The 12,978-nt window shown below is 36.1% G+C and overlaps 1 protein-coding gene across 1 annotated transcript in view; it reads left to right on the top strand.

The window, feature by feature from the left end:
- Nucleotides 1-228: 228 nt before the first annotated feature.
- The window catches only part of LOC120351071 (alpha-1A adrenergic receptor-like), an 86,245-nt gene continuing 73,495 nt past the window's right edge, over nucleotides 229-12,978 (top strand). The window contains exons 1-2 of the mRNA XM_039427027.1: nucleotides 229-499; nucleotides 1,501-1,724. Of these exons, the coding sequence (XP_039282961.1) occupies nucleotides 229-499; nucleotides 1,501-1,724 (495 nt within the window). The remainder of the gene's footprint in view (nucleotides 500-1,500; nucleotides 1,725-12,978) is intronic.

Genomic DNA, 12,978 nt, shown 5'->3' on the forward strand with positions numbered 1-12,978 from the left:
CAGCTGAATATGATGATGAGATCGTAAATATAGCAAAGAAATATTGTGGGGAATCTAGTTCATTTCAATTGTACAATGAAATCGCAATGTGGAGAGAACATTGGAGTCAAAGTAAAGGTAAAGTAGAAGTACCATCTACAGCAATCGAAGCCTTCTGCGACTCATCTGTTACGTTCTACCTAATATAAAGAATCTTCTGCACTTGCTTTGTGTTCTACCTGTCACTTCATGCACTGGCGAAAGAAGTTTTTCATCAATGAAACTAGTAAAAAATTAGTGCTCTGCTGCACGGCGTCCATCCTTTCGCTGTGCGTGATCAGCGTGGATCGCTACATCGGTGTGTCCCGGCCGCTGGCCTATTCACGCATCCTCACCAAACGCAGGGCGCGGTGTCTCATAGCTGCCATATGGGCGCTGGCCCTGGCCATTAGCATAGCGCCGCCCCTGGGCTGGAGAGAAGAGCTGGCGCCCGGGGAGTGTCATGTCAACAAGCAATTGGGTAAGTTCAGCAAAGTTATACAATGTCATATTTACATCAGCCATGAATAAAATACGAATGTATATAATAGAATAGAATAATTTCTCCACTAAGATTTATTTACACTTATGATTATTCTTCAATGTAATTGCCGTGAAGGTTTAGGCATTTGTCACCCCAGTGGATCAGCCTCCCAAAACGCTTTTCATAAAATGCTGCCGCCAAATGAGAGGGCTATGACGTTGTTTTGAAGCTCCTCGTTAGTTTGAGAGCTCTGCCCTTGAAGTCATGTCTTGAGTTTCAGGAAAAGCTGAAAGTAACTAGTGGATTGTAGCCAAGTCAGGTTTGTATGGTGGGTGATTGAAATTATCCCATTTGATTTGCTGGAGAAGCCGTTGCCCCAGCACTGTGAGGACATGTCATGGATCACAACGATTCCGGAAGTCATTTATCTGACGTCTTCAATTTTCCGATACCATTCACGCACAATATCATCACTCATAATGTCTCCTGCGTGATTTCGAATAATTCTACTTAAGATTTATGCTGAACTATTGCCTTTTGCTTGCAAAAACGGATAACGCTACGCAACTAGCACTTGGCGGGAGTCTTAAGTGAGACTAATGCTACGGGGTCTATAACTCGACAACAATCTGGCTGCACCGATCGCTGGGCGTTCGGTGAGGATGACAAGCTGTTCAGCTCTGTGAAAATCAACGCCCCTTACTGCTCTTCTGTGTCTTATGATCGGAGGTTGGAAAACGTTTGACCCTTGTAGATTACACTAGTCAGCCCCCTGGGATAGAGGGCTCGCTCATTATTAACTATCATCATTCAAATTCCTCAATTATGATTTTGTCATCATCACATTTTCCACTTTGACGATTACCTGAGAGTAATAGGCTTATGTTGAAGCAATTTTCGTCTCTTTAAGCTGTTGTCTATTCATGAAGGTATTATTTCAATTAACAATTCCATATGACTTTTGTACCATATAATACAAATTATACCTGTGTTTACAGGTTATGTGATCTTCTCAGCAGTCGGCTCATTCTACCTGCCAGCCCTAGTGATCATCGTGCTGTATACACTAGTGTACAGGGCCGCGTCCAAGCATACCAAGCTGCTGTACAGTGGTTCGCGAACGACTCGCTCTGACGTCACGCTCAGGGTTCACATGGGCAGCTCCAGGAGTCGTGTCAGTCTCACCACGGCTCTGCCACCCTATCAGCATGACACACTCAAGGTAAGCCACCTCAGAACTACTTATTCCTAAAAAATGTATCAAGTCAGAGAGTTATCAATTTTGACATGAAGAGGACAATCGATTTCTCTTTCCATAGTTTGTAGCATGGACAGAATAAAAGAGAGGAGTAAGAATGCTGCGCACAATTGGATGCTGAGACAAAAGTAGGGAGAATGCTGTTAGGTAGTGGGAGCCATTAGTGGAGGGAAGAGAATTGGCCTCTCTGTCATTGAGAGAGAGCCGAGTAAAGAGTAATATCTCTCGGACTTTAGGACAAACACTCTCCAAGACATATTATCATATCTTTTCTTTAAAAAATATCCTTTTCATCACCGTCCTGCCACCGTATCATCATGACACTCAAGATATGCACAAAAATTATGTCGACAATATTATTAGGATCACAGGCAAGGTATTTTGTGATTCAATGACGGTACATTTTACATATTCATTGTCTCTATTTGGAGGAGAGTATAGTAAATAAATCACATTCAGTGAGACTCACGCTCTAAATGTCAGCATGTGATCAGCATTGGCTTGCTATCCTTGCCTGAAATTGGACAAAGCAGATAACTCCATACTTTTCCAACCCCTTATCATTGCCGAATAGCAATCAATGTTTGTAGACTATGTAGAAATATAATGAACTACCGGAATATTCAATCTTGGAAGATATATTTTTATCTACGAATACAATATATTATTTGGAATGGGATCGATAACTTGAATCCTAGGCCTAGCTATCCACTATAGTGGAGAAGTGGCAACAATGTCTTCTTATCATTCACACTGACTTTGAAACGTTATCTCACAATAGGTAAATGCAGCCATTTGGAGCAACATTAAAACTGGAGCATATTTTTTGTCTATAATACAGGAAGTTTAAGAGGATAGTAGACACGGAGTTTATAGTTCATAAAGTACATAGGCATTGTTTCTAGAACAATGATTAAATCAATTTTGAATCATAAGGGTCATAGTAGTTAGGTTCAACCTGCAGTGACTACACATGTTCTTGATGAATCCAAGAAATGGTAAGTTATTATAAGAAATGATGAATTTTTGAAGTCGTGGCTTGAAATTTTGTAATCAAGAAAATCTCGGAATCCGTGAAGATATACAGTAAACCTCATATTGTATATTATGGGAAATGTAAGAACATCAAAACCAGCTTGCCCTCACAGAATGAGAAAACTGTTCCAATTTCCCTCGATTTTCATGAAAACCTTCTCCCATTGGACAAGCCTAGCTGACAATGAATGACGTCAGACCATTGAAGAGCACCAGGATAGAAATGATTGGCGCTTCATTATAATAAACCTCACACAATGCTTATTTCCCACGAGAAGGCCCGAACGAATACTGTATGCTAGAATGTGAAATAATGTACAGTGAATACATGCGCGGTTCAATTAGATTCACTCTGGAGTAACAGCATTGTTTGAATGGGAAGTATTGATGCTATTCATGAGCACAGTTTGAAGTTGTTCTCACTATAGAATGGACAATGCAGAGTGAGGTGGGTTTCCACATGATAGTAGTCTGGAAAGGAATGACGTTATTATTTCAAATTGGGTCAAGAATCTCAAGAAAAATGAATAAAACTGCATTCTCGCTACAACTGTCAATATAAAGAAATTGAAAATTTTTGAAGAATGATAAATCATTGATAACGTAGTAGATTTGCACAGCCAATCAATAAATTAGTATAGATCATGCTATCAACAACAATATCCCAAAGGAAAAGGAAATTATCCTGTCAATCGGTTTAATATGAGTGAAGCGGAAAAGATAAAAAAGCAAAAATTAAAAAGGAGGAAAGCTGGAGTAAGCAGGAAAACAGAAACAGAGTAGAAGCAGTGAAAGGAAAAGGAGATAATATAGAAGAAGGAGGAGGAAGAAGAAGTTTGGAGAAGAAGAAGAAGAAACAGAAGACGGATGAGAAGAAAACTGACAGTGGAAAAGCTTGCGAATGCTCTCCGGAAGGACTACTTCTGTTCGTTGTTATCTCATTTTTTGTGATGCAATTGACTGCAGAAGTCCATTAATCAAACAGCGTGAATTCCACTACTAGAGGAGTGTGCATTTTCTACGGCCGTCATTTAATTCTGTTGGGTTGACCGCAGATCAAATCGAGCCCGGTCACAGTTGACCGCCGATTTTGACCGGCAATCAGCCAATCAAATGACTGATCAGCTGTTATCTGCCTACGTGCATTCACTCAGCTATGTCACAACATTCATTCAGCGCTTGAGCATGGTTTTCACTAGTAGAGTTACTGGTCGAGTAACTTGTATACTAACTCTACCGAGCTAACTCTACTCTACTTACTTGGTAGAGAAACTGTTTTCACTACAATTGAGAATAGTAGGTAGAGTGTGTTCTTGTGAACAGATCTAACCTTAAAAACTACTCTATTCCATTCTACCCGACTCTACTAGCTTGAGACTGTTTTCATCAGCATAGTAGGGGTAGAGTGAAAAGCGGTAGTGGGGGAAGGCAAGTGGTAGAGTACTATCCCACGTTGCTATCCCACTCTACTAAAAACTAGTAATCTACCATAACTCTACTCTACCATGAACGATTTCATTGGGAGGGTTCACAAGATAGTTTGTACTTGTTCAGGGAATTTTACCACTAACTCTACTTATGAAAACCAGGCTTAAAACCCATTACTCTCAAGTACTGATGTACTACGTACCATACATCGGAAAGTACTGTATGGCAAAAGTACAGATGGTACTTCGCTTCTCCTTCTTCTCCTTTTCCTTCTCCCTTCTTCCTACACTCTCCTCTCTCTATATTCTCCCTACTTTCTTGCTGTTGTTCTCTTCGACGTTTTTCCAAGGTATCTTTGTTGTCCTAGCTCTCTACTCTTCCAGTCACCATATTCTTCCTCCTCCTCTGTTCTCTTCTCTTCACTTCCCTTTTCCCTCCTCTTCTAGTGACTCTCTCCCTTCCCCTACTCTTGCTGCTTTTCACTTTTCTTCCTCTCCTAGTGACTCTCCCCCTCACAACATTCTTGCTGCTCAAATATCCCTTCACATTCCCCTTCTATCTCATCAACCATTCTTCCATTTTCCTTCGTCATGTTGAACTCACTGAAGAGTAGTTGGTTCTCAATATACCGTTAATAACAATCCAAGAATGTAATTGAACTGTCCATCAGCTTCGAAACGATTTTCCTTCAGAACTAGAGTGATAGAAGAAAGTAGAGATAATCGTAACGTAATTGAAGAAATTGAAGATTTGTGTGGAAAAAGAAGAGGATGTGTGAAAGCACATTTACACCAGGAAATAAGGAAAACAAAATTCAATTCACACTGGTTTAATGATTTGAATCATCGCAATATGTTGACTTTTCCTCATAGTGTGTACCAAAATTTAATTACCATTATTCTTCTATTACTGGATTCTATCTATAAAGTTTATAATATTGTTTATTTTATCATTTAGATTATTCCTTGAATATTATTCTCTCCCTTGTATTTTGTAATTTTACGTTGGCAGCCCTGTCGAGTACGGCTAACAGCTGTAACATAGAATTTTCACTCACTGTAACGCCATAGTTTGGTAGGAAGATGTCTAAAAAGATAAGAGACCAAACTTTTCCAAATTAAATTTAATAATGTAACTGTTTTATTTTTCAATTTTATAATAGGACCTTCTTTATGTAATTATTTGAAGCTCATATTTTATTTTCCCTAGATGGGACTCCGAAGATGGACAATATTTTATTTTCAATTTAAATCCAGCAATAGACCAAAAATTCATACATCATAAATGGAATTCAATACTGTAACCAAGATGAAAAATACTACATAAAATGGATACCTAAGTAACAAATTGGATCTTCTCATCGACATTTTCCGGTAAGGTCTCCAGAATTCATTATACTTTCAACGACGATTTACCAACCAATACTCTCCATAAGTGCAGTGAAAAATATTAAAAGTGATCACGAACTTTTAAAACATTTTAGTAAATTTTAATTACCTCCGATTCTATTCTGTTCAACTCGTATTCTTGAATTGTTTATTCAATTATCAGGTTTTGTTTAAATTTCATAATACATTTTGATTGCCCTAAAAATTATTTTCTTAACCTGATCTTTGGCATAGTTTCATGTCATTGGTGGGATTCGCTCAGGTTTAACTATTCACGAGACTCTAGGTTCAATACTTCCAACTATTGTTCATCTATTCTTAACACTGAGAATGGGGTGTAACAAGTGGTACTACAATATATATTATTGGAATGAGATTCATTATTAATTCAATTTTTTCATTGTAATATGTCATTGAGTACAACTAGTGGAGGAGAGTTGTATTTATTACAGCTGAACTTCCTTTTTAAATTTCGTAATCAATTTGTAGACTTGATATCTAATAGATTCTATGATGCGATGCTTTCTTTATAATTGGACAATTTTTGTCTAATACTTCACGAAATGGTTGTTCTTCTTATGGTGGACTATATGGAGACTAGAGGAAAACTCTTACTTTATGGAATTCGTAAATTTTTCGAGCTTGTTGTTTTTGGGACTCTTGAGTAATGAGAATAAGAATGAGAATTCTTAGAATGGGTATTAAAAATGCTTTTTATTGCTGAATCGGAGAATCACAAAGTAATAATAAAGAAGAGAATATAATTACAATGTGATAATAAAACCATAGATTAATAATAGAAACATGGCACTTGTAAAATACCGTAGAAGAATATTGCTAATAGAGAATTATATTTTCTCTATGATACAACTTAAGAGTTACAGGAACAGCGAGAAGCTTCGTAGATCTTAAATGAGTGGACATAATAAATCAATACAACACTTCTCGTATAAATGAACTGGGAGCTCTGTAATGAAATTATCTTGAAACTTCTAGCATTGGTCGAATGAGAAGCTTTGAATATATTATCAGCATTGAAAACAGACAATTTGAAGTGAATCTCACTACAGTATCACGAGGTAAAACCTGTCATGAAATAGTTTTCATGTTGTATTACGCTCTAGTCATTATTTCCCAAATGTCCCTTTGGAAAATAGGCTGAATTGAATGTAATTTTGCAGTGACTAAATCGATTTTTGGAAATAGCATCTTTACATATCGGGAGAATCCAATGCATTATTCATAAGCGTGGATAGAGGTGTTTCATCCGTTCTCGGTGTAGGCTTAGGCCTAAACTCCAAGAGCAATTTCAGTTTTATTGGCAGATTTCCCCCCTTATAATCCTTCCTGGTTTTGGTTTTTCTCCGTTTTTTATGATAAGAGATACGTTGTTTGAATACACAAATTGATTGATCGGAAATAGATTCTGGCTTAATAGAAATTGTTGAAGATTCAACAAAGAGAGTAGTGTATATGAACGTTTCTTGGAGACAAACTTGACCTATATATGACCTACTAGTACATTTTTGTTTCTCCACAACCAATAATATGATATTGATGATGATTTGATAACGCGTTTCTTGTTATTCGTTGCTACTGCTGCTAACATTGACCGAGTTCATTCCTAGTTTGAATAATATCATGCAACTCTCACCGGGTATTCGTACTCTATAACAAGGTTCTTGAAATTGCCTTGATGATGGCGAATCTATTAAAAAAATAAACATTCATACTATGATAAGGTCTTTTAACAAACAGAGACTAATAGTTTCAAGAGATGAAAATAGCTGTTGACTGGATAAAAATGAGACATGTCAGACGAAATAATAATGTGTCCCATATGAGTGGCTGAAAGATGATGTGTGCAGTCTGCAGCGAGGAAAGAGAATCTTTTTCACAAGGGAATTTCGGTGGCAAGTGGAATATCATAGCGGAGAGATTGGAATTGTAGTGAGAGTAGGAGAAGGAAGCAGAAGAGAAATAACACATAGAAGAGAAACAGTAGACGGAGAAGGAGGAGGATAAGGAGAAGAAGATGATAAAGGAGTAGAAGAGGATTAATGATGATGAAGAGAAGGAGGTGTTGATGGGTGTGTAGGAGAAGGAGGAGGAGGGGGAGTTGGAAGAGGGTAGAGGAGTGAAAAAGAATAAGGAGAAGAAATTGGAGAATGAAGATAAGTGGTAAAAGGATAATGGGAGAGAAGGGATGGATAAGAAGAAGCATGAGAACGCAGAAAGATGGAAGGACGTTGGAAAAGATAAATAGAAGAAAAAAGTAGGAACAGAATGATAAGTATGATGAGAATGAGGAGGAGGGGAATTATAATTTGTAATAGGATGGAGCAGATAAGAAAAAATATGGGAAGAATTGAAGAAAAATGATAAAAGAAATATGACAATTAGAACGAATATGAAATGAGTTTTATGAAAAGAAACTTAAGAGGCAGAAGATGGAGAAAAGAGAGAAAATGTAAGAGACGACGAAGATGCGATGATGCAGAGAAAACGATGAAATAGGAGAGAGGAGAATCTGAATGATTGAATTATGAAATTACAGAATAGTAGGATTAGAAGTATGAGAGGCAGAATGAGCAGCGGAGGATAGAGGAATAGAGGAAAGAAGAACCAGGTGGGCGTTGAAATTGGAGTATCATGAGGAAAAGGTAAACAGTACAAAATACGGATCAAAATTCACTGCTCAATTCAGAAATAATATAACAATAGTTCCTGCAATTATCTAGGAATGATATTATAATCAGAGAGTATAGAATGTAATTACATACTCTACTATGAAGGAATATTATTTATAAAGTATATTATAATCTGAGGGTATATAGAATGTAATTACATACTCTATACTCAATACATACATTCTTTACTTTATGAATATAGAAGATCACTGGGATAAATATAGAAGTAGTGAAGGTCATTAATAACTGAACACTGAATAAAACCGATTTTCTAGAGAATATAAAATAAAATGCTAAATTATCTGTTATACAAATCTCAAGACAACAAATCAAAATGCTTTGAGAGAGATAGACGGAGTTGAGAGAAGAATAGGAAGGAAGGTGAGTTGAAATACTTTTGAATTTTATCGATTGCTTATGAAGCAAAAAACGTTTATTACAAGAGTCAGCGATTAACAATGAATTCTGCAGACAAAAAATCTCTTATCCTATTCTTCTCATTGTCCTTTCTATTCTTTTAGGTTCTGATCTTGTCCTACTCTGGTTCTACTCGTCAACTCTTCCACACCATTTTTTTCTTTGCTTGTTTCTCTCCCACTCTCTCTTCCACTCTCATTTCCTCTCTTCTCTATTGACTTCAGTGATCTCTTCAACTTTTCCTTTTCATTTTCTCGCATATTCTTTCTCTTCTCTCTCTTTCTCCGCCTACTCTAAAAATATATGCTCATCAAATCAAATCACATTCTCCTCTCAGAGCCCAGTTTTCCGGGAATGAATCTTGAAGGAGTGATTCTCTTTCTCCCGCTTTTCTCATTGCCAACGGAGTGTATTGAACGAGGCAAGATTACATCGTTTCATCTTTGTTCGATTCAATAAGATAGATTAAAAGCGTTCGCTTCATAGGACATTTTTCTTAATGAAAAAGAGTCTGGGTTGTCTTGATCATGATTCAAGTTGTTGAAGTCTTACCGTATTAAAAGTATTAACAGTACAAGATTTCCCTAATATTGTTTATTACTACATTGCTACATGACTGTTAAACAAATTATGAAATATTAAACTAACTTAATATATCCTTTTCAATATTGCACAATATGATGACAAACCTTCAAATGTGAAGAACTAAATTGATATTAATTCCCACATTGAATGAAAAAGTCGCCCGTGACACTTGAAATAGAAAAAATGTAAAATGAATAATAATTATCAGATTTCCTAGTCCATCATAATGGCACGGAGTGCCATCAATAAGATAAGTAAAGGAACTAAGAAAAAGGAACAAAAGTTTCCTTTTTCTGTGATAACAGGTGGTAAATTCCAGTATTTATTAGATCCTTTCAAAAATAGGTAATATAAATGATTTCACAAGAGTAGAATTTCTCGCATTAACTGAGAACATAGTTATTTTATGTCCATATTTTCCATCCTCTTCCAACATTACCATTTAGCAGAAAAATTATATTTTGTAATGAACGTTACTAAAATAAGTACCGTTTTTTTGTTTGAATTCCAAGACTTGTTATCAGTATTGTGGTATGTGATTGAAAATTTCATAATGATAAGTCATTTCAACATATTTGATAGGTACGTTTAGATACGCCAACAGCTCCAAAATAAAATACATTTTTTTAACCAATGACTGACCAAACTGACAATCTCTGGATATCAGTGCTAATTTTCTACTAGACCACAGCGGCCAGCCAGTCTACAGATGGAAATTTATAAGAGATTGTATTATTCAGATGCTAATCGGAAATAATTTATTTTTGATAGTAGCTCTCATCGAATTTCCATCTAGGTAATAACCCTGTAGTCAATATTTGCAGTAGCAGAAGTTTTCGGGGTGGTTTACAGCATTCAACTTTATATTTTCGTTATATAATGATTATTTATCGATCATAATTTCATTAAATTCAATTTCTCATCTGTAGAGGAGAATTACATTGGAAAGCATTGCTTTAAGTGACTACACCGTACAGTTGCCTCTAATTCCATAGCTATCCAAGTGATACAACCTTTAAACTTACCAAGCCTTGATACAACCATAACTTCAAGAATAGTGTTATAATGTATACTTCAAACAAGAAGAACACTTTTCGTGGAATCTCATAAACTCTTCATTCTAAGGAACTCATTGGAATTCCAGCGAATTGATCAGATTTGGAATGCCTATTGGAATTCCAAGCGAAAAATCAGTTCGCAAAAGGTAACGAGCGAATTAATTTCATCAATAATTCTATCGCGATTTACATAAATTAGAATCCGATTTCAATAAAGTTGCCAGCCAGCAACCGCAATTATCGATTGAAAGCCGTTGATTTATTGTTATTGCACTTGCAAAAGCGAAGCTCCCACGGTCAGATTCACTACGAATTGGCAGCATCCCTCATAAATTATTCCCATTCAATAATTGCCGTCATTTCAAAGCGGATCTCACTATATTTTGTAATTGAATTTAAAGCTAATCTTTGATCTGAATCTAATGTAAAGTCGGCTTCCAGTATTTATAATACTGAATTATAAATTAATTTATTAATTGATTCCGCAATACAATGTTGGAATATTGTGTGGTGGATGATCATTGTGTGATTAATGTTCGAATGTAAAGTACATGCAATCAAGATGAACGCTTCTGAAATGTATAATACGAAAAAACTGGGCATGAGAGCTGCTAGGGGGATAGATAGCTTACGGTTTAAGATAGAATAGTTTTTATCTAGTGAGTTGAAATAACTATATTACTACTGTATTTGCTCTTTCCACTCTTCAAGACTCATAATTATATCAAAGGAAGCAGGCAACCTTGTTTTTTGGATATAGAACCCGCAATTTTCAAGTTCTTGTTTCACAGCTACTTCATCACAAACAAAATCTTTCATATTGAACGAAAAATCTTTAATTTCTTGTCTTAGTTGGTCGATGAAATTGTTAACTGTATCATTTTTAGCTGATCCAAGTTGATCTACAATATCTTCCACCGGTACAGCAATTTTGAATATTAGTACAGGTTTTGACTGATCTTTGGGGTGTGAGAATAGAATCTTATCTCCATAGTGTTCGATTAGGAGTTTCTTCATCAATCGGTTATCAACGCTGATGTTATTAATATCTCCATGTATTTCCTTTAGTCGGGAAGATAAGAATGATAAAGAAACACATTGATATTCCAGTTTTGGGTCAACCTCGCATATCAAATCGTTAAATGCTCGCGAAATTAACGGATTTACAGGTAGTTCTTGTGAGTCGAGATTCTGCTTTGAGTGTATTCTAAAATATTCCTTTTTGCAAATATCATGATATAGCACGTCAGCAGCAAATACATCATTTACTGAGGAGCATGTACTTAATCGGGTGAAAATAGAATCTTGTTGAAACTTACAAACATCAAGAAGATTTTGAGCCAAGCCTACTTCAGAAATTCTATATAGGTGGAAACCTTTTTTTTAGTGGACTGTTGACAAAAAATACATTTAGTGAAGTCTGTTTTTGGTAGTGCACTTCTAGTTGTAGGACGTTCTTCACAGGTTCTCGTACCTGTTGCAACATCTTCAGCAGCAACATTGATTGGTTCTTCGGTGGAATTATGCACCCTCGAAACATATCTTATCACATTAATTTTACTAGTATAACTACTGTAACATGCTCTATGCCATTTAAGAGAATATAGTTCGTTATTTACAATAGACGGGTTCAATCTCTCGGTCACTTCATCCTTCCTACTATTTAAAGCATCAAGAAATGTTTCAAAGCTTGTATGCTTGGGTCTTTCAACTAATAAGCAATCACTTTCCAACTGACATATAGCACATAATCTTTTGTCAAACACCTTCACTCTCTTTGTGATTGAGAAAGACATTGATAACTCACCTTGCACAACACAAACTTATTCACAGATCGGTCACAAAACTCTGAACTCTACGAATCACGAAATATTTAGAATAGAGGCGGCACCACTGTTCACATCAACGCTTGATTCAATACTGACTTTACTGATTATTGTATAGTGAAATAGTAAATAGATTGAGACGGACAGGCAGATACATGCGCGGACACGATTCGTCTAGACAAAACAAGAAATGTGGCACCTATTATATTTGTCAAAAACAAGACAAGAAACTTGTTGACAAAACAAAAAATGTGGCGCCTATTAATTGTTTAACTTATTCATTCACTTAAAATTGACGATTCAGAAGTGATCAATTCAATAAATAAACAAAATATTCATTCTCGATTAGATATTCTACATATTCATCTTCTATTGATTGAGAATCACATTATTCAACCAATCTGGTTTAACATATGAGATGAACTTTGTAATTTTGACCATAATTTATAAAATATGATGAGAACCATTGATTATTAAGGCTTCAGAGTTGAAAAATCGTGTTCAGCGACCAAAAATACATAATATAACGTTCCTGAAATACATATTTGGATGCATAGACTAATAGGAGCGATGCGATAGGTAGGCCGCTACGCGCACTGGTCATAGGGGTGGCCCGCGCTGCAGTGTAACAGTGCTACTAATCCCCCTCCCACAGCCGCATCTATGGTCGTAACCCCCAAACTATATACATCATTGGATTCAGAAAGAAACGGCCTACAACGTTTATTGAGAACTTTTTCCTCTCAGTCGGCTAACGACTGAAATATTCGGAAAATAAAAAAAATCTATAC

The sequence above is a fragment of the Nilaparvata lugens genome, chromosome 4 (genome assembly GCF_014356525.2).
Source record: "Nilaparvata lugens isolate BPH chromosome 4, ASM1435652v1, whole genome shotgun sequence".
In the NCBI taxonomy this organism is placed as follows: domain Eukaryota; kingdom Metazoa; phylum Arthropoda; class Insecta; order Hemiptera; family Delphacidae; genus Nilaparvata; species Nilaparvata lugens.